The 23,510-nt window shown below is 37.1% G+C and overlaps 2 protein-coding genes across 4 annotated transcripts in view; both read left to right on the top strand.

Moving 5' to 3' along the window:
- The window catches only part of vsnl1a (visinin-like 1a), a 36,293-nt gene extending 18,098 nt beyond the window's left edge, over positions 1 to 18,195 (top strand). For 2 of the 3 annotated variants that reach the window (XM_079831711.1, XM_079831709.1), the window contains 2 exons: positions 14,667 to 14,882; positions 16,280 to 17,913. In XM_079831711.1, coding sequence (XP_079687837.1) covers positions 14,667 to 14,882; positions 16,280 to 16,477 — 414 coding nt within the window. In that variant the 3' untranslated portion in view covers positions 16,478 to 17,913. Of the gene's footprint in view, positions 1 to 14,666; positions 14,883 to 16,279 lie in introns of all 3 variants that reach the window. The other variant, XM_079831710.1, reaches the window with a different exon arrangement.
- Positions 18,196 to 19,052: 857 nt separating this feature from the next.
- On the top strand, positions 19,053 to 23,298 carry sf3b6 (splicing factor 3b, subunit 6). Its single transcript, XM_079832145.1, has 4 exons — positions 19,053 to 19,217; positions 19,627 to 19,745; positions 19,853 to 19,991; positions 22,983 to 23,298. The coding sequence occupies exons 1-4, from the start codon at positions 19,188 to 19,190 to the stop codon at positions 23,070 to 23,072; spliced, it is 378 nt and encodes a 125-aa protein (XP_079688271.1). The 5' UTR covers positions 19,053 to 19,187; the 3' UTR covers positions 23,073 to 23,298.
- Positions 23,299 to 23,510: the final 212 nt, after the last annotated feature.

Here is a 23,510-nt window from a genome sequence, read left to right as displayed (position 1 = left end):
AAATCATCGTGATTTTAACGGTAAAAGACTGTAAAAATGCTACGGTGAAAAACAGTTAATTAGTTAACAGAAAGTTTCCGTACTATATATGGTGACTAACCTTACATTTAATTTACAGTAAAATACTGTTAAATTTACAGTTTTTGGAAGTGAAAAAGAACCAGTCATTGTGTAATTTACAGTGAAAACCCGTAAATTGACATTCACAGAATTCCCTGCGTGACACTTTGCATTTGATGTATTTTCGTTGAAATAACTGTTTCGTCTTAGTTTGTTCTAATCAATTATGTACATTAGGGTTTTATGTTACATATAATGTTGTTAAATTAATGTTTATTGCATTTTTAAAATTTCATTTGTGTTACCATGATGGTGTTTAGTGTTTGTGTGAATGACTGTGCACCTTCTATATATTAGTATTGTCCTCTTGTGATGAGCATTGATTCATCACGTGATTCTCATCTCCACTGTGATTGGTGCTTGTCAGTATCAAAGGTGCATAGCAGAATGAACAGTTAATGAAATAGGGTTTTTACCGCAAATTTTTATAGTGTACACGTAATTATTACAATATAAACCTTTAAATGATATGGTTTTGAACTGTAAAATAAAAGTTTTTTAACCGTAATTATTACATATAAACCTTTAAATTATATGACGCTGTCCCGTGAAACCTAAAACGTTACTGCCGTATTTTTTACAGTAAAGTTCTGGCAACCACAGCTGCCGTTTTTTTACCGTGAATTTAATGGGAATTTTTTTTTTTACAGTGTAATAATAATAATAATAATAGCCTATTAAGTGAATTCGTTTTCACTTGTTTTTGTATTTTTCGTGCATTTGTTTTCTTTCTAACTGAAATATTTGGACATTTAACATTTAGTTACATTAAAGATGATGGAGAATATATGTAGGGTAAGTGCGAATGTGTGTATAAACTAAGCTATCAGGCTAATCGCTTATCTGTATGCTGCTAGTATATAAGCTAACTAATACAGACATAAATGGTCATTATAATATAGTTGAAACAGCATTTATCATAACAAACTTCATAATCAGGCGCTTAAAGAGAGTACCTATTAAAAGCAGTTTGAACCAATGGGATCGCTTGGGGTCCCACACCTATATTGTAGACTAAACACGTAAAACGCATGCTCATGACATCACCGTTTTCACAAATTCAAATTTTGTTTTGTGTACACAAAGACGATAACGGTTCTCGAAAGTTGCAGTTTAAACTTTGCATTTTTAGGCCCCCAATACGCCGTTGTCGTGTAAATGAACAGCAAAAACGCATAAAAAGTTTTTACGGTTTTATTTGAAAACAGTGTCACGTAAACAGCCCCTTAGAAGTCTCTCTTGAGCACAAAATCAGCATATTAGAATGATTCATTGCACTCTGTCTAACTGCCAGCCTAATTATTCAGGACTTCCTTAAGACTAAAGAGTCGAACAAGTCGTTCAGGCAACCCAATGACTGTGTTGCTTTGGAGGTCACAGTGGATCTTTTGGCCATTGACAATGTAATTCTCATAGTTGCACCACTTGCACACATCAAGCACACTAATCACATCAAGAATTACAGTGCAGCTACACCAAACTGAGAAAATCCAAATCTGTAATATGATAATCTGTACCATGACTCGCATGACATTGCAACCTCCCCAGGCAATTCAAACTTGGCTTCGAGAACCAAACCTAAAAAATTAATAGACAGCAAAGAAAAAAAGATGTCATCTTAGGAGAAACGCAAACTGTTTATTAGATAATTTCCATTAAATATCCCTATGTTAATGTGGCATTTATTGCCAAAGCATGTCATTAAACTAGACAATGATTAGCAATTCAATAGGTATACAGTTGTTCTGATTTGTTTGTTTTTTTTAGTTCCAACTCAAGTGTAAAAACAGCCCAAACCCAGAACAACATGCCACCATTAGTTTACATAATCCATATCTGAGCTTAGCGATGCTCGTTATCATGCTAATTTAAACGTAGTACAGATGGCGCACTGTCTTTTGCTGAATGAGAGAGTTATTTAACTTCACTCATTTTCTCCACAGGAGGATGACATCATGTCTTTGTGGCATTCACCTTCTGAACGCTTTCCTTGGCCTGTCGTGAATTAACGTGTGTATGTTGGGTGGAAAGGCAAGGTTGCATAAATTATAGGACATTGTTTATTCATGATTCATGCGCTTGAAGAGAAGCACTTTGCTGTAACGAATGAAAAAGGCTTTTAAAATGTTCTCGTACAGAGGAGTGGATGAGAACCAGTGATGTGTAATTCATTTTCTTGGTACATTTATTTCGCTGTGAAGTAAAATATTCTGTGATAAAGTGTATAATTTTTCATCTTAAAAGGAGAAGTGTGTTTCTTTTTTGTCAGTTTTTGTTTTAGGTCTTTGTTTTAGCTTGAATATTTCGAGGGATGATACTTGAAAAAGGATACATTTAGAGACAAAATAACTTTTCTGAGTATTTTAGTGTGCTGACAGCTTGCTATGTTTTAGGATTCTTTTTTTTCAATTTAATTTGTGTAATGACAACAATAAATAAGCCATTCTTGAGCTGTCTTTGTCCTGAAGAAAACACTGTGGTGCTTTCAAAACGTTATGGTCTGACACATCAACCAATGACGTGAGTTTGGGCCTGGACTTCCTGTCTATCCAACCCAAGGCAGGCAGGGGGTAGTATACGCAAACTTGACAACACAATGCCAACAAACCAGTGTTAATTGTCAAAACTAAAACTATGAACATTCAATTGTTGATTGAAAATGTTGATGAAAAACCTAAACTTGAAAAACTCCGCCATAACTTCCGCTAAGTGAGGTCAAAATACGAACGTGGTCATAGATATATCGATCGTAGATGCCTCATTCTACTGATCCGTGCAGGCGCTAATGAGGAATCTACGTATAAATCTATGACCATGCTCGTATTTTGACCTCACTTAGCGGAAGTTATGGTGGAGCTCAGAGACGATCACGTTTGTCTGTTAAGAGGTAAAATAATAGCATAAATACTGCTCGGTTTCTCGCAGAAACTTATCGTTTCGCTAGATAAGACCCTTATTCATCGTCTGGTATTGTTTGGTATCGTTTAAAGCCCTTTGTAGCTGTACTGAAACTGTAATTTGGACCTTGAACCATTTGGAGCCCATTGAAGTCCATTATATGGAGAAAAACCCTGGAATGTTTTCATCCAAAACCTTAATTTCTTTTTGACTGCAGAAAGAAAGACATGAACATCTTGGATGACATGGGGGTGAGTAAATTATAAGCAAAAGTTTATTTAAAAGTGAACCAATCCTTTAATTTTGGGTTATCGTCGTTCTAAAGACTGCTTTTAACCCCAGGTAAAGAAATCTACTGCTAACATCTTGGTGCCAGATACCACAGCACACCTTCAGGGGTCTAGTGGAGTCCATGCCTGGACGGGTCAGGGCTGTTTTGGCCGCAAAAGTGAAAAAAATGTTTTACCAGGGTCTAATTCCTTTTTATAGGGCCCTTATATCTGACTTATAGTAACCAACTCGGGATAGTCATTAGCAAAGGGTTTGAGAGAGAGTGCACATTGCAGGTATCTATAAAAGGTATTCTGATGAAGAATTAATCAGCTCAAATAAATAGACAGAACTCATTGATTATGAAATACAAAATGAGTGCTGCCACAATCTAGCAGCTGTTTCTTATGGTTAAGTGTCTGATTATGTTGACCAGTATGCAGTGTTTCGGTACTGTATGTACCGTACGTGTGTATTGTTGAGATATGGCAGTCTTCCAGCACAGGCATTACCATCCACCCAGTTAGTATTATCACCACTGAGGTCAGACCTGCTGTAGAAGCCAGTTCATTTGAACTGCATGCTGAGCCCTCAACAGCTGTCTCTCTCCGTTGCTCATCGTGGAGGTTTATATGTGTGATGATAGTGAGGACAGCTGGCATGTGACATAGGAATGTGCTTTTGGTGCATGCCTGATGGCAAACAGAAGAATCTGAATCTGTATTTCTTGCAGAGAACACTTATACCCTGTAGTGCTGTCTTCTGTTCCTGTAAGTCAACTAGTGGTATGTAGCAATGCCACGTTCATTGGGAACACACTGATGCATTCATGATGGTTGAAGTAGTCAATTAGTGAGGTTGATTAGTCGAAGATATTAAAATTCTGGCCAATACAGAGTCGCTAATTGTTTTCTTGTTATGACCAATAGTCAAATGTTAGATAATAAAATTGACACAATTTTGTATAAAAAATCTAAAGAAGGAAAAAAGCTGTTGTTTGTGCTAGCCTGGATGCCAGCCGAACTTAGCCCCACCCACAACATTTGAGGTCGGGAAGTTCGGTCTGATCCGACTTGATCCGTTGTGGAGCAACTATGCTCGAACCAGAGCTGTTCAGACCAATCAGATGATCAACAGTAATGTAATCATCCACGTCACCAAAGAGCGCTTGGGTTGAATTTGTTTACTACATGGAGAACATGTTCGTAAATACACTCATCTTTACTATTTCTCTCAAAAATTATGATCGTGTTGGTAAGTACCTGCGTATCCTTAAATTATTTTTACAACACCGGCAAAGACAGTTTACACTCATCTTCTCCTACTTCTTCCAGCGTGCGTGCAGTTGAGTTCTGTTGACAATTATGCGTTGCTCAACTTATTCTGTTGCTCTGATTGGTTGTAGGTCTATCCAATTGACCTATCGGTAAGCCCCCCCTAGTTACTGTTGCTAACTCGGACAAACAAACAGACAGCTGTCAGCGTGAAACCCTTATCCCAAGATGTTTTTGGACACAGAATGTAGCGTACCCCCTCCGATTGATGGTCAAACTTTACTGATGGTTTATGAAGTTTATTACATCGTTTTTCACAGCATAAGAAGTGCGCATTAATGTCTCATTCACAAACTCTCTCTTTCAGTTGCATTATCATTAACACAGCAAATGATATAAAAACACACACAGTTAACAAACATATACAGACCATATGCCTTTTCGGGGGTGCTAATAAACTGCAAAACAACTCCGATAAACTGCTAACGTGAGCTCTCCCTTTCACTACCTGTGGACGATAATACCCATCAAATAGGAGTCCTCCTTAGTAAGACAGATAATGCAGACCACTAAACATCTAAACTAACAGAAATATAAAGTATAACAACCATAAAACCCTTTCAGGATTCCTGGAATCAGTGTTACAGTACCCCAGGCACATCATTTTACCATTCATAAACACTATTAAACCGATGAGAGCTTCGGATTTTCCAATGTTTCTCTATGGCGCTGAAACCTAAAGATGTCCAAGTTCCGGTTGCCGTGCAACTGATACTCAACTGCCATTGGCTCACTGATAGGAGGGGTTTACTGATAGGTCAATTGAGTGCAGAGGCATTTTATTTCCTGCTTCGGTTGAAACACGCCTCATAATCACAGCCCAATGTAGCAGTATCAGACTCATATTCTGACTAAAATCGTAGTACGACGACGTCAGGCTACTATCCTGCATGTTCAGGCATTATATTCTGCTGTGCACATTTAATAGGTTCAGGTACTCTCATATCCTAGTCTGCACCTGGAGGGATAATCCATGACTTTTGCACTGTTAAATGTCGTGCAGTTTGCCTCACACCCTACATCAGTTTAATTCAACAGCTGTGTAAGGGCAGGCTGTCTCTCTCACCCTTGTATTCTCACCGGGATTCTTTCTCACCTTCTATTTTGCTCTTCGCACTCATTTACATTTATTTCGTTAGCAGATCCATTCATTCAAAGTGACTTACACAATTTATTTTCTACAGAGACAGTCAACCTGGAGCAGTTTGGGGTTAATTGTCTTATATGGATACAGTGGTGGTAGCTAATGAATCAAAGTTCAAACACACAATTCAGTTTCAGTTAACAGCCCAGAACGTTAACCACTAAGACTCACCCCCCTCGTCTAGAGCAGTTTTGAAAGTTTGTTCTCCTGGTCTTACAGTTGTCATTATTTTGAAAAAGGTCCTTCAGAGTTTTAAATGTATGTGTTACATACACTATACTGGCAAAAGTTTTGGGACACCTGCCTTTACATGCACATGCAATGACATCCCATTCTTAATCCGTAGGGTTTAAAATGGAGTTGGCCCACCCTTTGCAGCTACAACAGCTTCAACTCCTATGGGAAGGCTTTCCACAAGGTTTAGGAGTGTGTTTATGGGAATTTTTGACCATTCTTCTAAAAGCGCATTTGTGAGGTCAGGCACTGATGTTGGATGAGAAGGCCTGGCTCGCAGTCTACGCTCTAATTCATCCCAAATGTGTTCTGTGGGGTTGAGGTCAGGACTCAGGCCAGTCAAGTTCCTCCACAACAAACTCACTCATCCATGTCTTTATGGACCTTGCTTTGTGCACTGTAGCGCAGTCATGTTGGAACAGGAAGGGGCCATCCCTAAACTGTTCCCACAAAGTTGGGAGCAGGAAATTGTCCAAAATGTCTTGGTATGCTGAAGCACTAAGAGTTCCTTTCACTGGAACTAAGGGGCCAAGCCCAACCCCTGAAAAACAACCCGGCACCATAATCCCCCCTCCACCAAACTTTACACTCGGCACAATGCAGTCAGGCAAGTTGTTGTAGTTCCCAATTGCTTCCACTTTGTTATAATACCTCTAACAGTTGACGGTGGAATATATAGTAGTGAGGAAATTTCACGAATGGAACCATCTCGGTACCACGCTTGAATTCTCTGAGCTCCTGAGAGCGACCCATTCTTTCACAAATGTTTGTAGTAGCGTCTGCAAACCTAGGTGCTTGATTTTTTATATACCTGCGGTCATGGAAGTGATTGGAACACCTGAATTCAGTGATTTGGAGGGGTGTCCCAATACTTTTGGCTATATAGTGTATGTATATGTATCCATACATTTAAGGGATCGCTCTCCCAAATATGAAGATTTGATCATCAATTACTCCTCATGTCATTCCATAATTCATTCTTTCTTCTGTGAAAGGAGATGTTAGGAACATTTCTGAGCTGCTATGTTCTGTACAGCAAAAGTAGATGGAGATTTATACTGTCAAGCTCAATGTGTACACTACCGTTCCTGTGTTGCAATTCAGAGTCACATGATTCTTCAGAAATCATTTTAATATGTTGATTTGGTGATTTCTTAATATTAACAATACCAATGTTCAAACAGTTGTGCTGCTTAATTATTGAATTATTTGATGAATAGAAAGTTAGAAATAAAAGCTTTTATTTGAAAGAGTCATATTTTGTAACATTATGCATTTCTTTATTTTTTATAACTTTTTTTCCATTTAAAGCACCCTTGCTGAATAAAAGTATTATTTTCTTACAAAAAAAAACCTTACTGTCGTCAAACTTTTAAACGTTAGTGTATACACAAATTGTAGGATCCTTTACTTTTATGGTCCTTTTTGGAACTTGGAAAATAGTATAAATTGTCCACTTTCCTTATATGTAAAAAAACCAACAAAAAAAAGCAGATTGGGCAGCCTTTTAAACATCTCCTTTTGTGTCACAGAAGAAATAAAATAATACAGGGTTGGAAGGACATTAGAGTGAGTAAATGATGGCAGAATTGTCATTTTAGTTAAGTTCAGTAAGTTTAAAGTACTGTACAATGAGATTATATATGCATTATGGCAAATTACTTTAATGGACTCATCAGAGAATGGCATTCCCATGTGATAACACGTCCCCTGACAGATCTTATACATGTGGAGATCTATTTCTACATTCGGATTGTGCTTGGATCCAAAACCAAGTGAAAAGAAGAATATTAATGTAATGTGAAATTTGAGAATATCACACAGCCTTGCCCTAGATAGTTATAAAAAAAACCCTATTTTTTACATAACGAAACATTTCATAACCTGCCAGATTCGCACGGAAGAACTTATGGAGGGGGTCGGGCAGCCCAGCAGCAGCTCTCCAGTTCTTCATGACTTGCACTTTGTTTGTTTTCTTTTGCTCTCCTCTACTTTGGTGAAGGGCAAGGCCATATGGAGCAGAAGGGCTAACCCCATGAGAGAATCATTTTGCATGTGTGCAGGGTACATCACAGTGTGCATTACTTCCTGTCTCAGCTCTCTCTTCTCCACCCAGTGCCAGTCTGGCAGGGGCTTATGACCAGACCTGTACTTTCCCAGAGGGCTCCTGCTTTCTGGAGTTTTACAGTGTGTGAACTCTTTGATATATGTGAGCACGCTGCATCTTCACAGGGTGGCACTGTGGTCGATCATTTGATTTTGTTTGATATTTGGCTGCCTGAGTTCGGATGAAATCAGAGACCACTGCTGTTTGTGGGTTGGTGTCTTGTGTTCAACTATATGTGCAGTGCAAAGTGTATCAGATACAATGCTAGAATTTTAGTTTGGGTTACAGACTTGTTAACAGAGGATTCATCTTGAATTATATGGAAGAATATGGGTAGAAATATTCAATTTGAAATGTAATATGCAAAATAGCAATGCAATATGTAAAATGGCATAATTCCATAGTATTAAGCTTTTTTGTTCCCACACTGACAAATATTATTATTTTCTTTTTCAGGTATAATCTCTGTTACGTTTATGCCTAAATAATACAATTATAAATCACAGTATATTATCTGAAAACAAGTATTTTATATTTTACACAATTTGCTTCTCAAGTACATTTATTGTGTCAAAAAAAATTGTATTACTAAGGAAAGTCCAAAATACTGATTAAGAAAATGATAAATATTTTTTTTTGCAGTAATGTGAGAGTTTTTATTAGTTTCATGCAAGTTTGGTAATGCTCAATAATGTATTGTTTTACATGATATTTTAGCATTTGTATATATATATATTTTTTTCCATAGCTAAATAAACTTAAATGCATCTTAGAAGAACACGTTTACCATAATCATGATGTTATATGTTGACATTTGGACGCTCTAGTCATCCAAGAGATGAAGAAGAGCATAAAGTCAGAAGATAAATAACATATTTTCCTCAATAGTGCATTCTGGGAAATCTACCAGCTCCAACACATCATCTCAGCTGCTTCTATAGAATATTCAACTTTGTTATACTGAGCTAATGACATTTTCTATAACCCTTCCAAACCCTAAACAAACACACAAACCTTTCTGCATATTTATATTTTCATAAAGACATTATTTAGTATGTTTACTAAGCCATTTTCCTCATGAGGACCATTTGCAGCTCCCCACAATGTAGGTGATTTCAAGTTTTGCTGTTGCGGGCACATTTGGTACACAATCACACACTCTTTTCTCTCATTTGGTGCAAACTATGAGAATCTCATTTCCCAGTCTTTGAGCATGGCATCTGTTCCTAAGTGCTCAGAATTTATTATTAGCTTAGTTCAGCCCTGCCATCACACTCCAGTGATTCCATCGTTTAATATTTAGCAGTCAAATAACTCAAATGTGAGGTTAGGTAACATTTAAATCATTTACGGCTTCTCAAATATCTTGTGATAAAATTCCAATTCTCAGCTATTGCTTCCGCAAAGACCTTCCTATATATCTGCATTTCCCTTTTTGGGTTAGAAAACACCATATATTATATCTGTTGTCAGTGGGGCCTATAAATCTTCACTTTATTTGAGTCTCGGCATCTTGGCGTCAGCATGAAAACCCTTTATCTCCCCCTGTTGCTCATTAGATTGGAAATCAGTGTTTTTTTTGGGCACAATAGGTGACAAATAGTGTTTTGGCTGGGACTGCATTGGGAACGGGTGAATGTAATTTTTACCGTCAGTCACTGAGAGAGTAACAATATTAGAAGGGGAATGATGCCCTCCTTCAAAGAGGAGCTGTGTGCTGCACTTGTTGTAATGGCACAGACAGACTACACAGCTCACGTCCGCATTGCAGCCCTCTTCTGCAATGAGACAGGCACTGCACTGGGTGTTAATGGCCTTATAACACACGCACACATACACTCACCCACCTTCCACTAAGATCATGCATACATAGTGGAATCTGTGAAGTTACTGTTGTGTTAGATTGATGCAACAAAATGACAGTTGAAAAGCCTCACATCCCTAAAATGAAGCAGTTTTTTTATAGGAGAAAATATAAAGATGAGCATTTCTGACCAACAGAAATAACAGTATTTAGGGAATTCCTGTGATTCAACACATTTTCAACTCTTCTGGTTTAAAAAAAAGTAATTTTACTTAATTAAGGACTTCTGCTAGTGTCCAAAAATGCTAGATTTTTTTTAACCCTCAGAGCCCGACGGCATCGCCCACGACGTCACACGGCACCTCCGATAAATATCTATATTATTTCATGAAACTTTTATCGATTTTCTTACCGTTTTTTTCCAGCAGAAAGCTAACGAGCTAGCCATCACGGGGGTGTCTTTGGTGTCTTTGTAGCCTTTACAGAAGGTTTTCTATCCAGCCTGGAACATGTGCATCTTTTTGGAGTTGTTCAGCAATAAATCAAAACGCTTACATCCAAGATATATCCACTTGATGTCCATAATTTATACATTTTCCGTCATTTTTGCCGCTAGCGCGATGCTAGCTGCCATTTTGGATGAGGGTTTGACCAATGACTGGCTGATCCGTCATCCACTTTGGTGTGCGTCATTACGCATGAACCACAGCTCTGTTATTGTGGAGTAGAGACGCACGGCTAGTATTGAGGAGATAGAGAGAGAGACGCGCTGCAGTTTTGAGTAGTTTTGTGGACAAAGTTTGAGGAAAAAGTTTGAGGAGAAAGTTTGAGGAGAAGTTCCTGATAGGAACTGTTTTGAGGCTTGGCACCAGTAAATATCCAAAATCCAAAGAGGCCAAAAGCGCTGGACTTTTTTTGGAAAAATGTAAATAGTTTTGGTTCTGTATAAGTTATCATGTTTATTCCTGAGTTCCAGGACTCCAAAGACTTGAACAAACTGTTTTCCAGAGGAAATATGCTTAGCTTTTATTTATTTGTGTGTGTTTTCAATAAATATTTGAGTGATTCAATTTCCGTTTTATGTTTTCATTTGTCTTTATGGTCCCATAACTTATTTTACATTCAGGTGACATCAATGCAACACAAATATACTGACAGTGCAACTTGTCTTGAAAAAAAAAGAGGTGTGTCAATTGTCTGTGCACAACAGGGTTGATGTTTTACAAGCTTTTTTAGTAAATAACACCAGGCGGAAAATTAATTGTAAAAATACCCTTAGGTCTTAAAGGGTTTAACGATTTTTATGAAAGGAGTCTCTTATGCTCACCAAGGCTGCATTTATTTGGTTGAAAGCACAAAAAAGATATTGTGAAATATTATTACAATGTAGAAATAATTATAAATATAATAATACATTTTATTTATAAAGCACTTTACATTTTAAATAAAATCTCAATGGGCTACAAAAGGAAGGAAACAATTAAATAAAGAGGTTAGAGCAAATAAGAATTAAAGGGTTAGTTCACCCAAAAATGAAAATTCTGTCATTAATTACTTTCCCTCATGTCGTTCGACACCCGTAAGACCTCCGTTCATCTTCGGAACACAAATGAAGATATTTTAGTTGAAATCCGATGGCTCAGAAAGGCCTCCATTGGCACAATGCACTGTACACTCTCAAGACCCATAAAAGGTACTACAAATGTTGTTACAAAGTCCATCTCACTACAGTGGTTCTACAATAACTTTATGAACCTAAATAACGACTTATATTGTGATGACCGATTTCAAAATAATGCATCATGAAGCTTCGAAGCGCTATGAATCAGTGAGTCAATTCAGCCGTTTGAATCACCAAAGTCACGTGATTTCAGCAGTTTGGCGGTTTGACACGCGATCCGAATCATGATTCGACTCGCTGATTTAGTACCGACGTCTTTAGTACCTTTTAAGGGTCTTGAGAGTGTAAAGTGCATTGTGCCAATAGAGGCCTTTCTGAGCCATCGGATTTCAACTCAAATATCTTCATTTGTGTTCCGAAGATGTGTCGGGTGTCGAACGACATGAGGGTAAGTAATTAATGACAGAATTTTCATTTTTGGGTGAACTAACCCTTTAAGTTTCAACTGAAATTAACACAAAAATGTAAACACTAAAAAACCATTTAAACATTGAAAGACTTTCTAAACAGGTACGTTTTTAGTCCCTTTTTAAAAGCATCAGTCGTTTGTGGAGCCCTCAGGTGTTAAGGGAGGGAATTCCACAGGCGTGGAGCAGCGGCACAGAAGGCTCTGTCCCCAATGGTGCGGGTCTTAATCATAGGGGGATGGAGCCGATGAGTGTTTGTGGGGCGAGGAGAACGTGCTGAGATCTGTGGAGTAATGAGTTCTTTAAGGTAGGTGGGAGCATTGCCATGAATGCACTGATCTGTGAGGAGGGAAACTTTATACTCGATCTGAGCGGAAATAGGAAGCCAATGTAGAGACTGAAGAATCGATGTGATATGTTCATATTTACGCACTCTCTTCCGGATCCTAGCGGAACTGTTCTGTATTTTCTGGAGTTTCTGGATGCCCTTGCTAGGAATCCCAAAGAGAAGAGTGTTACAATAATCCAGTCTCGAGGAGACAAAGGCATGAACGAGTTTCTCAGCATCATGAAGGGTGAGTGAGGGACAGAGTCTGGCTATTTTCCTGAGGTGAAAAAAAGATGTTTTGCAAAGATATTTAATGTGGGCCTCAAAGGTTAAGTGCGGATCAAACCTAACAAAGAGATTGGTGACTATGGATGATAGAGGAATGTCCTGGCCAGAAAATGTAAAACAGGTTATGGTGGATGATCTGATCTGATGAGGGGAACCAATGAGGATGGCTTCTGTCTTAGAGCTGTTCAGCTGGAGAAAGTTGTGGTTGATCCACGTCCTTATCTCTTCCAGACAGGCAGAAAGTGTTGATAATGATGATGACGACGACGATGAGTGTCAAGTTTCCGATATAATTGTGTATCATCAGTGTAGCAGTGAAACGAAATTCCCAAGCGACTGATGACTTTACAGAGAGGAAGCATGTAGAGATTGAATAAGAGAGGTCCTAGAACTGAGACCTGAGGTACCCCGCAACCAACCGCATGTGAAAGGGACCTTGAGCTACCCATGGCCACAAATTCAGATCTGTCTGTGAGGTATGACTCAAACCATTGTAATGGTTACAGGAGTAATTAGACATAATTAAACATACTTAAACATAATTAGCAGGAGTTTGAGGATCGAGGGAGGGTTTCTTGAGTAATGAGTTTTTTATTTGAATATATTTAAAAATGTATGATGATTTTCACATGATTTCAGAAACTTTTCGAAATTTTCGCATACTTCAGAAATCCTTATAATATGCTAAATATGAAAACAGTTGTGCTGCTTAATATTTTTGTGGAAACCATAATTTTTTTTTTATTCCAGGGTTCTTTGATTAATTTAAAAAATGCCATTTCTGTAGCATTCTAAATGTCTGTAACTGTCACTTTTGATGAATTTACTGTGGTTTTGCTGAATAAAAGTATTAATTTCTTTACTGATCCCAAATTACACTTTCAGGAATATGCTTTTCTCAAGCTCAGGGACTAGGAATAGTTCACCCAAAAATTACAATTCTTCCATAATTTACTCACCCTCATGTCGTTCACAACCTGTAAGACTTTTGTTCATCTTTGGAACACAAATGAAGATCTTTTTGATGAAATCTGAGAGTTTTCTGTCCCTCCATTGACAGCTATACAACTACCACTTTGACGCTTCAAAAAGTTCATAAAGAGATGGTAAAACTAATCCATATGAATTGAGCGATTTTGTCTAAATTTTACCAAAATTAGACACAATCGTTTTATATGATGAACAGATTGAATTTAGGCTTTTATTCACATATAAACATTCATCAACGCACACATCAGTTCTGGTAAACGGAAGCTCTAGTATGTTTGCTTGACGTGCAACAACAATGAAGTTCATTCTTGTCTGTTATGCAGCATGTTTGAGCTTCATCAAGAACCAATGAGGTTTGTTCTCACACGTCAAGCCGGTTCTGTTGAGCTTCTGTTTATGTTCGCTGGACAATGTTTATATGTGAATAAATGCCGAAATTCAATCTGTTTATCATGTAAAAGGATCAAGTCTCTTCAGAAAATGTGGACTAAACCAGGGGTTTTCAAACCTGTCCTGGAGGACCCCCAGCACTGCACATTTGGTATGTCTCCCTCATCTAACACATCTGATTCAACTCATGAGCTCATTATTAGAGACTGCAAGACCTGAAGTGGGTGTGACAAATATGGGAGACATACAAAATGTGCAGGGCTGGGGGTCCTCCAGGACAGGTTTGAAAACCACTGGACTAAACCACTCAATTCATATGGATTAGTTTTACGATCTCTTTATGATTTTTTTATAGCATCAAAGTGGTAGTTGTGTAGCTGCCTATGGAGGGACAGAAAGCTCTCACATTTCATAAAAAATATCTTAATTTGTGTTTTAAAGATGAACAAAAGTCTTACCGGTTTGGGACGACATGAGGATGAGTCATTAATGACATAATTTTCATAAACTATCCCTTTAAGAATTAAGTAAGCTTACACAAGGGTTAGCTTGAAATTAATGTTAATGTTAATTCATGTTATTTTAAAGGCATTTTTCAAAAGGCTAATCAAGATGGAAAGTTATCAATTAAAACAATATTGATTAATCATAATATTGTTCCTTTTTTTCAGTTTTTCCCTTATGGTGATGCCTCAAAGTTTGCTCAGCACGCTTTCAGAACCTTCGATAAGAATGGAGACGGCACCATCGACTTCAGAGAGTTCATCTGTGCCCTGTCCATCACATCACGAGGCAGCTTCGAACAGAAACTCAACTGGGCCTTTAACATGTACGACCTGGACGGAGATGGCAAAATCACACGAGTTGAAATGCTTGAGATCATCGAGGTACTCGATTCAGTCTGTTCTCCTGTTTACTTGCTTAAAGCAACGAAAGATAATCAAAACTAAATTAAATTTAAGTCACATAAGAAAAAGATCTTTCATTTTATATCAGTGGTTGTCAACCCCAAGGATTATATAAGGACAATTTCTATTGGATAAAATATTTTAGAGCTTGGCATAACGAGAAAAATTAATATTCATTATAAAATGTGTTAATGTGGTAATTTACATGAATTTCCAAGTCTAGAAATCGACCATGAGAATGCATTTCACACTTTAACACTTTTAAAATGAGGGTATCTCATACACCGATCAGGCATAACATTATGACCACCTTCCTAATATTGTGTTGGTCCCCCTTTTGCTGACAAAACAGCCCTGACCCGTCAAGGCATGAACTCCACTAGACCCCTGAAGGTGTGCTGTGGTATCTGGCACCAAGATGTTAGCAGCAGATCCTTTAAGTCCTGTAAGTTTAAAGGTAGTGTCTCCATGGTATTTTAACACCTTTCTATCAGAACCAGCATTCATTTCTTGAGCATTTTGAGCCACAGTAGCTCGTCTGTTTGATCGGACCTGCCTTTGCTCCCCCCGTGCATCAATGAGCCTTGTGGCAAGGCCATGACCCTGTCGTCGGTTCACCACTGTTCCTTCCTTGGACTACTTTTGATAGATACTGACCACTGCAGACCGGGAACACCCCACAAGAGCTGCAGTTTTGGTGATGCTCTGACCCAGTCGTCTAGCCATCACAATTTGGCCCTTGTCAAACTCGCTCAAATCATTACACTTGCCCATTTTTCCTGCTTCTAACACATCAATTTTGAGGACAAAATGTTCACTTGCTGCCTAATATATCCCACCCACTAACAAGCGCCGTGATGAAGAGATAATCAGTGTTATTCACTTCACCTGTCAGTGGTCACAATGTTATGCCTGATCGGTGTATAGCCAGGTTTTTTAAGACTAAGAATCCTCGTTATTCAAAGAAAAGGGGATGAATTAAAATATATGTCTTGTTTTTTTTATATTTTAATGCTTGTTTTGTCTTATTTGTCATCTTGAGGCCCCCTTGGAAGTTTGCTGAGGCCGGCTGTTTGAGAAAACCATTGTTTTATATCTATTTATTCCAAGCAGCTAGAAATTGTAGGTAAAAATAATTCTTAATCCTTATCCAGAGAATTATAAACAATTGCAAAAGAAAAAGGGCTTTCAAAAATTGCTGTGAACAATGGGGAGCCTAGGAGTCAAAAAGTTTGAGAACCACAGCTCTATGTGGAGTGAGTCGCCCCCTCGTGGACAGGAAATGAAGTGGGACTGATTCATGTTGCCACAGTCCGATGTGCCTCTGACTCTCCGAAAGATTTGAATCTAAATTGTTCTGCTTTTCTCATTTCAAGGCAATCTACAAGATGGTGGGGACTGTTATCATGATGAAGATGAACGAGGACGGCCTGACACCCGAGCAGCGGGTCGACAAAATCTTCAGTAAAATGGATAAGAACAACGACGACCAGATCTCATTGGATGAGTTCAAAGAAGCAGCAAAGGGTGACCCGTCCATTGTATTACTGCTGCAGTGTGACCTGCAAAAATGAGCGTCTCGGAAAAGAGCCAGGGACTGCACAAATGATTAATGTTCCATTCAGTTTGCAGCTATTTCCACTGATAAAAAAGTTGCTTGGACTACCTTTCAATGAATCCGCTTCCTGTGTTTGAAACACTTGTGTGCATGAGAATGTTCTTTGCTAACGAATTTCACATACGCACCCACACAAACACCCACAAATACATTGCAAACGCATACATACATACAGACCATGCCATGCACACATAGAATTATATGACTATTAATATACATATATATTAAATTGTCGAAATTAACTGCCAAAATGTGAAAAGTGTGCAAAGTACCTTCTGAATCCACTGGAGCTTGCGCATCATTGATGTGCTGTATTAAATCGAGCTACTATTTATTGTACTGATGCTAACAATGTGTACCATATACTGCGTAATGTCAACCGAACCGATTCTTAATTCTCATCTGGATGGACAAAAAGATAAGTTCATGTCCATCGAACTTTTCCCTTCAAATGTGCTTGTACTGTTGGTGAATATAAATGTAGTTTATTTGCATGCCATTAGGTTTGCCTTAAGAGTACTTCCCTCATTTGCATCCTGCATAAAGAATGATAACAAGCCTTATTTAAAAGAAAATTCGAGGTGTGCAATAGAATTAGATGGATAATTAACTGGTTTTGTGAAGATCTTCAAATGTGGCGCACTAGACGTGCATTAGTGATGCATTGATGGGAAAAGGCTAGTATACTACACCTTCTATGTCTAGCATGTACATCACATGTGAGGGGGGTTTAATGTGGCCGAATGTAATCGGTGAGAACAATTCCACCACTGAGACCTTACATTCATTCTCATGGTCAGAATATTATGCCATAAAAAATAGCTGTGCATTTTCAGAATGCACTTCAGAACGTCATCAACTGAAATGAATTGCATATCAGTGTGCAGATTAATGTGGGACCCGGACATGGAATGAATTTATGAAGATCATTTTTGAGTTGTGTCATTAGGTTTAAATATGATTTTGAACTCCCAACTCGTTCTTGACAGCTGAAGCGTCCAAGACTGTATTTATTCATATGTTTTTTTTACATGCTGCTCTTTAAGGAGAACTCCAACTGATTGTTTTAAAGGTTTACCCTAACGTTATTGCTTTTTAAATCCAGACATTTGCACCAACTGCACAATTTGAGCACTGACACGATTTCTAAATATGCACTTTCTGTGCTCCATTTGAAAGTACATTCTGCCAGTGTCAAGAGCTTTACATAAGCATAACCTTTGTCATTGTAATGTTTACCTATGTAGGCACCGCACCAAATTCATGCAATGGCAAACTTTTCCAATTTAAAAGTTATTTTGTACATGTAGCATGTATTGTGCCCCTGACGCCATGGCTGCACTAACTCCTTGTGTTGTGGTTTAAACTAATAAAAGAGTATATGGGATGTTTTCTCAATGTCAGAGTTTGATTTGAATGTATGTAGATACTGAAATGTATTACCTGCATTTACCATATATATGTCGGGACAGATACGAGTAACTTTTATGCAGTTTGGAGTAACTTTTAAAAATCAATATACTTAATTGCTGTAAAAACATCTATGAAATGCTATCATTTTAATTAGAGAAAGTAAAAAAAAAAATCAAGAAACACCTGGGATAGTTCTTAACAAATTGTCAGTTTTTCATGTTAGAAGTGCCTGTGGACATTATTATTTTGATATTATGATATAAGAAAAAATAAATACATTTTTTAAAAAAAGTTTATTATTTCACCCAATACATGATGGGGAAATGGAAATTTCTGCATAACAGAAATGACCCATATCATTCTGGACTACAATAAACTGTGATAACAGAAGAGATCCATTAGATGGAAGCAGAGTGTTGAATTCGAATTACACAATACGTTTTATAGTTTATTTGCAGCTCAACTGGATGTATTGTTCCGTGCTGTTTATTAACATTAAAAAACCTAAGTAGTAAATATATTTAATATAATATTTTTTCTCAGTTATTTCGATTTTTATATTGCCAAGACATCACAAAAAGTATGTAAATAAAGAACAAATGCAAATCTACTTGAATGAACAATGACTTAAAACAGTATGCCTATAAAAAAGATAAAAATAGTTAACAAAAAAATTACATCGCGAGAAAATACTACTGGATTCTTTAACACAATAAATCAAGATTTACTGTCTTAAGAGCTTTGGGGTTTTTTGAAGATTAAATCGTTTGGATATAGCCTATTGCTCTTGCAAAGACAATAAAAAAGGGGCTTTTGACTACGATGAATGTGATTTGGTAAGAAGCAATAAAATATAATGAAGTAGTAGTAGTAATGTTTTTGCTGGTTTGTTAGTTCACGTTATGGAAACCAAACAGACCAAAATGTGTGTAATAGACCAAAAATATAACTAGAATAACTACGTATAAGGACAATGGCAAAATTAAAATTTTTTTTTGAAGTGCCATTTCCTTGCGGGCAGCACAAAAAGAGCAACTTGTATCTATAGTTACACGAGTAGAATCGCAGTTTGACGTCACCTCAAAGGAGCCTGACCGCAGCCATCCCGGAAGAACGTCATCGCACTGCGCGAACAAACGTTGCAAGCAAAGTGCGCAGCTACATAGCTTGTGCTAGCTGCTACAGATTGTAGATTATTAGAGCGTTTTTCTCCCAAAGTTTTGGTGTGTTGTGTCCTTTAAACAGATCCAACCATGGCGATGCAAGCAGCTAAACGTGCGAATGTAAGTCCAGCTTTGGTTCAAATTACCGTCATTTTGATAGTTTGGCCCTCAAATGGCTAATCCGCACGATCAAGATGGATGGTTATTGTTGTTTTCCTGGTATAAAAGTGATCGGTTACCTCTAAGACAAACAATTAAGCGCTAGTGCTGGTGGTATGATACAAATAATATATGCCCTGCTTTGGTATATGCTATTGGACATATTTAGGACTCGAATTCAATCTTTTAATATGGAAACGTGCTTAAAATATTTACCATGTTACGTCCATGTGGAAATTTATAAATACTTAAATCGTCATACTTAAATGTCATTGGAAGGATTTGTGGCGTGGTTTGTTTTTTAATGATATAAAACTATATCTTTCTACGTATGTCTATCTCAATGTTCCTCTTTGCTGTCATGTTTCAGATTCGTTTACCTCCAGAGGTGAACAGGATATTGTATATACGTAACCTTCCATACAAGATCACTGCAGAGGAGATGTATGACATCTTTGGAAAGTATGGGCCAATTCGTCAAATCAGAGTGTGAGTATCAGTTTATTTGTTACATTAACATGCCCATATCCTTAACAGACACTGATTGTGTGTCATTAATCACATGTTTATATTTTATTGTTCTGTGGTTCTTTCAGTGGGAACACGCCAGAGTCAAGAGGAACGGCCTATGTTGTATATGAAGATATCTTTGATGCCAAAAATGCCTGTGATCACCTTTCTGGATTCAACGTCTGCAACAGATACTTGGTTGTATTGTACTATAATGCTAACAGGGTGAGTTTAACTGTTTTTGCCTTTGATTCAATCACAATCACACAAATTGTTGTCCATCACTGAATACAAATGACATGATATAAATTGTAGATAGGGCTGAGCGATATGGGCCAAAAAATTATCACAATATAATTTTCCATATCAGTCGATATCGATAATTAGCACGATAAATGTCTAATTTTTATTTCTTTAACGTTTAAAGGCATATTTTGACTCCTGAGTGAAAGATGTAAAAAACAGAGTTAACTGTGGTTTTAAACTATCCTTTATTGTCAAAACATGACAAACACTTCCCAAACAGGTGAACAATTTATCAAAACTGAGGTAAATCAATATTAATAGAGTAGAATATTATTAATATAAATAGAATATATGAAATAAATATCTATTGTAAAATCTTAAATTTGGCTCTGCTGACTGCAAATGCAAAGTTAAAGTGCTTTAAAGATAATGTTTGTCAAGAAACACAAATAGAATTCAGCATGCCAAACCTTATAAATAAATTACATTGACAATAAAAACGGAACTGTGGTCAGCATTTTTACACTCTATATATCAATAATGTAATTATATATACTTAATTAAAATAATTGTGTAAGTAGTAAAACAATAACACAAAAGGGCAAAAATGTGTTTTAAGTTTAGAAACATTTTGAGTACCCCCTCTCTTGCGTTACATTGGATTGGCCTCACCCACACACACACACACACACACCTCACCGACACACAACTGCGGTGGCCTGAGAGAGAGTACAAAGTTCATTAGTTGTGGAACTCCAGTAAGGGCTGTCAAGTCTATTTTATTCACTTTAAACATCGGATTAAATTATTTTATTTCTCTTTTAATACAGGCGATGCTGAGTTATTAATAAATCACCAAAGACCAAACATTATGATACCGATGTATTTTTCCATAAGTCCGATGTTTTAGTGATTATAGTTTGGTAACGTTAGCTTGTTGTAAGTCACCCTCTACAACTAACAAGGCGATAAGCCTATGCGTGAACTGATATTAGGCTAATGTATATTTACCGCTGTGTTGGGCTCAATGCTATATGGAAGAACTTCGAAGAAGCTAATTGAAGAATTGAAGAGTAATTTTATTACCGTGTGGTGAACCTATGATAAGATGTGCATGTCGCTCTGTTAGGCTTGCTACGATTGCCGGTGTTCAGACTCAACACCGGTTACATCACTTGCCCACCGTGGCACCACCCCACCGTTGTTTTGATTTTTTTATAGTAATAAAATAATTTAGTTCAGTTAGAGAACAGACAATACAAATAAAAACTGAACGTGTCTGCTTAATAAAGCATGATCCGACCGTGAGTCATTAATCAGATTTCATTCATCAGAGAGTGAGCAGCTGACTGAGATGATTGCGGAAGATTTGGTTTCAAAGTGAAACGTAAAAGCGCCTATTTAAGGGAGTTTGTCATTTTGTTTTGTTGTTGTGTTTTTCATTAAAAATAATAAGCTAATGAACGGCCGCACAGAGCACGCATTTACGGACGAACCGTCTCAATCAGCTCCCTAGTTCAGTAGTCAATGCCCGATCAGTGCCCTTACTACTGAACTAGGGAGATGATTAAGACGCACCCATGGCCTCATAGAGTGCGCATTTACGGACGAACTATCATTCATTCAGGGCCTCACAGAGCGCGATGAAAGCCAGAGCTGACGTGTGCATGTTACTTTCGGTTAGATAGAATTGGTGATTTAAAAGCCGCGTCGGTGAAACAGGTATTACCGGTGTTGTCACACGTCGATTAACCGGTGGGAAAATTTCCTCACCGTCACATCCCTATGCTCTGTTTTATGTCAGATTGCAAATAGCCAAAATATCTGTGTCCTCCGAGCTGGTCGTGAGCGCTGAATTTTCTTCACTATCGCTCATTTTTCTTGCTCCACTCCGCTCCAAGTCTGTCAGCCTGTCGGCCACCGTGACTGTCAACAACACCGCATGCGGCACCCAGAAGCCTGGTCTGCAAAACGCATGTGCAGCATTACGCATAGCGCGTAAGCATTATATCGAGCATTTATCTAACTGTTATCGTTTTATCGAGGAAAATTATTTCGCGATAATTATCGTTATTCTTTTATCACCCAGCCCTAATTGTAGATGGTAATGAAATGTACATGTAAATTATATTTCACATTTTAGGTAATATAACCTGACTACTTTTTGATTACTTTTGACTTGTTTATAATGATTTGAATCGTATAATCTTGTAGCCTATTGATTATTTCAAACATGAATGAAATCAACAAAATGAAGTGCATTGCACATTACATTACGGCAGGGTTTGCTTAACTAGGACTTGGGAAAGAACTGCAGGGCGTTCATAAATTTATGACAAGCTTAATTAAATCATAAAATGATGAATTGTAGGAAATAAAAAAAATAATTATAACAAACAAAAACAATCAAAGCAAAACACTAATTCTAACACCATTCTATTTGTTTATGCTGTGTGGCTTCTCAGTTTTCCAAATGTCTGTGAAATTCCTCACATCTTTTGTGATTGAAAAATTTTAAAGTTAAAAAAGAATTGGGGAGAATAAATGAATTTACTGCCATTTTAAGAATATTAAATAATCATTTAATAAATAAAAAACGTAAACATATTCTGTTTATTAGTGTTTTAATATGTAATATAATCTAATTTGATTTTTGGAATCTGATTGCATAATCTAGATGATCATAATCAGTTATTACCCAACACTTTTCAATCACTAATTTGATTTTGCGTGAATTTCAAAATGTTATCATGCTTCAAGGATTCTTAAATTAGTAGTTCACCAAAGAGGATTAAGATTCTGTCCTTTATGTATCCTCATTTCTGTTTCAAACACTTATGATATCTTTCTTCGTGGGAATAGAAAGATGAATATTATGCAGAGTGTCCAAGCTGTTCTATTCCTTTGACATGTTAATAGCAATGAGAATGTGATACAAAAGTTTAATGTTTCTCTGTTCCCCCCCCCAAGGCTTTCCAAAAAATGGACACAAAGAAAAAGGAGGAGCAGCTGAAACTTCTCAAAGAGAAGTACGGGATAAACACAGACCCACCGAAATAGTCAACATATATATATTTTTTTCTGTTGTTGTTTCCCCCACCTTGCATCCATCTCTTTCACTTTACCCCTTTAAGTAATGCTTGTTTTTAAAAAAAAAAATTTTTTTTAATGTCTGTTGAACAGTGTTCATGACATGGCCTGAAGTCTTGTTATATATTGACCCAATTAATTTTTCTGTGAGTTCTGTTATTATGGTATTGAATAAAATGTCATTTATTCATCAGCATTTGTTTTATTAAATTAGTGATCTCCTTTTTTAATATAACTGCCTGGTGTCTTATTGCAAATTTTTATTACGCTAGTTTCACACTTCCAGAGTTTAAAAAGTAGTGTTTACAAATTAAAATGAATATAATGTCTTGATTGGTAAACACATTTACATTTTCTCTGATTGTCAATAGAATAGTGTATAACAACAATGTATATATTACTATATTT

Source organism: Gobio gobio, assembly GCF_949357685.1.
Source record: "Gobio gobio genome assembly, chromosome: 12".
Classification (NCBI taxonomy): domain Eukaryota; kingdom Metazoa; phylum Chordata; class Actinopteri; order Cypriniformes; family Gobionidae; genus Gobio; species Gobio gobio.
This window is presented reverse-complemented; position numbering and strand designations above follow the sequence as displayed.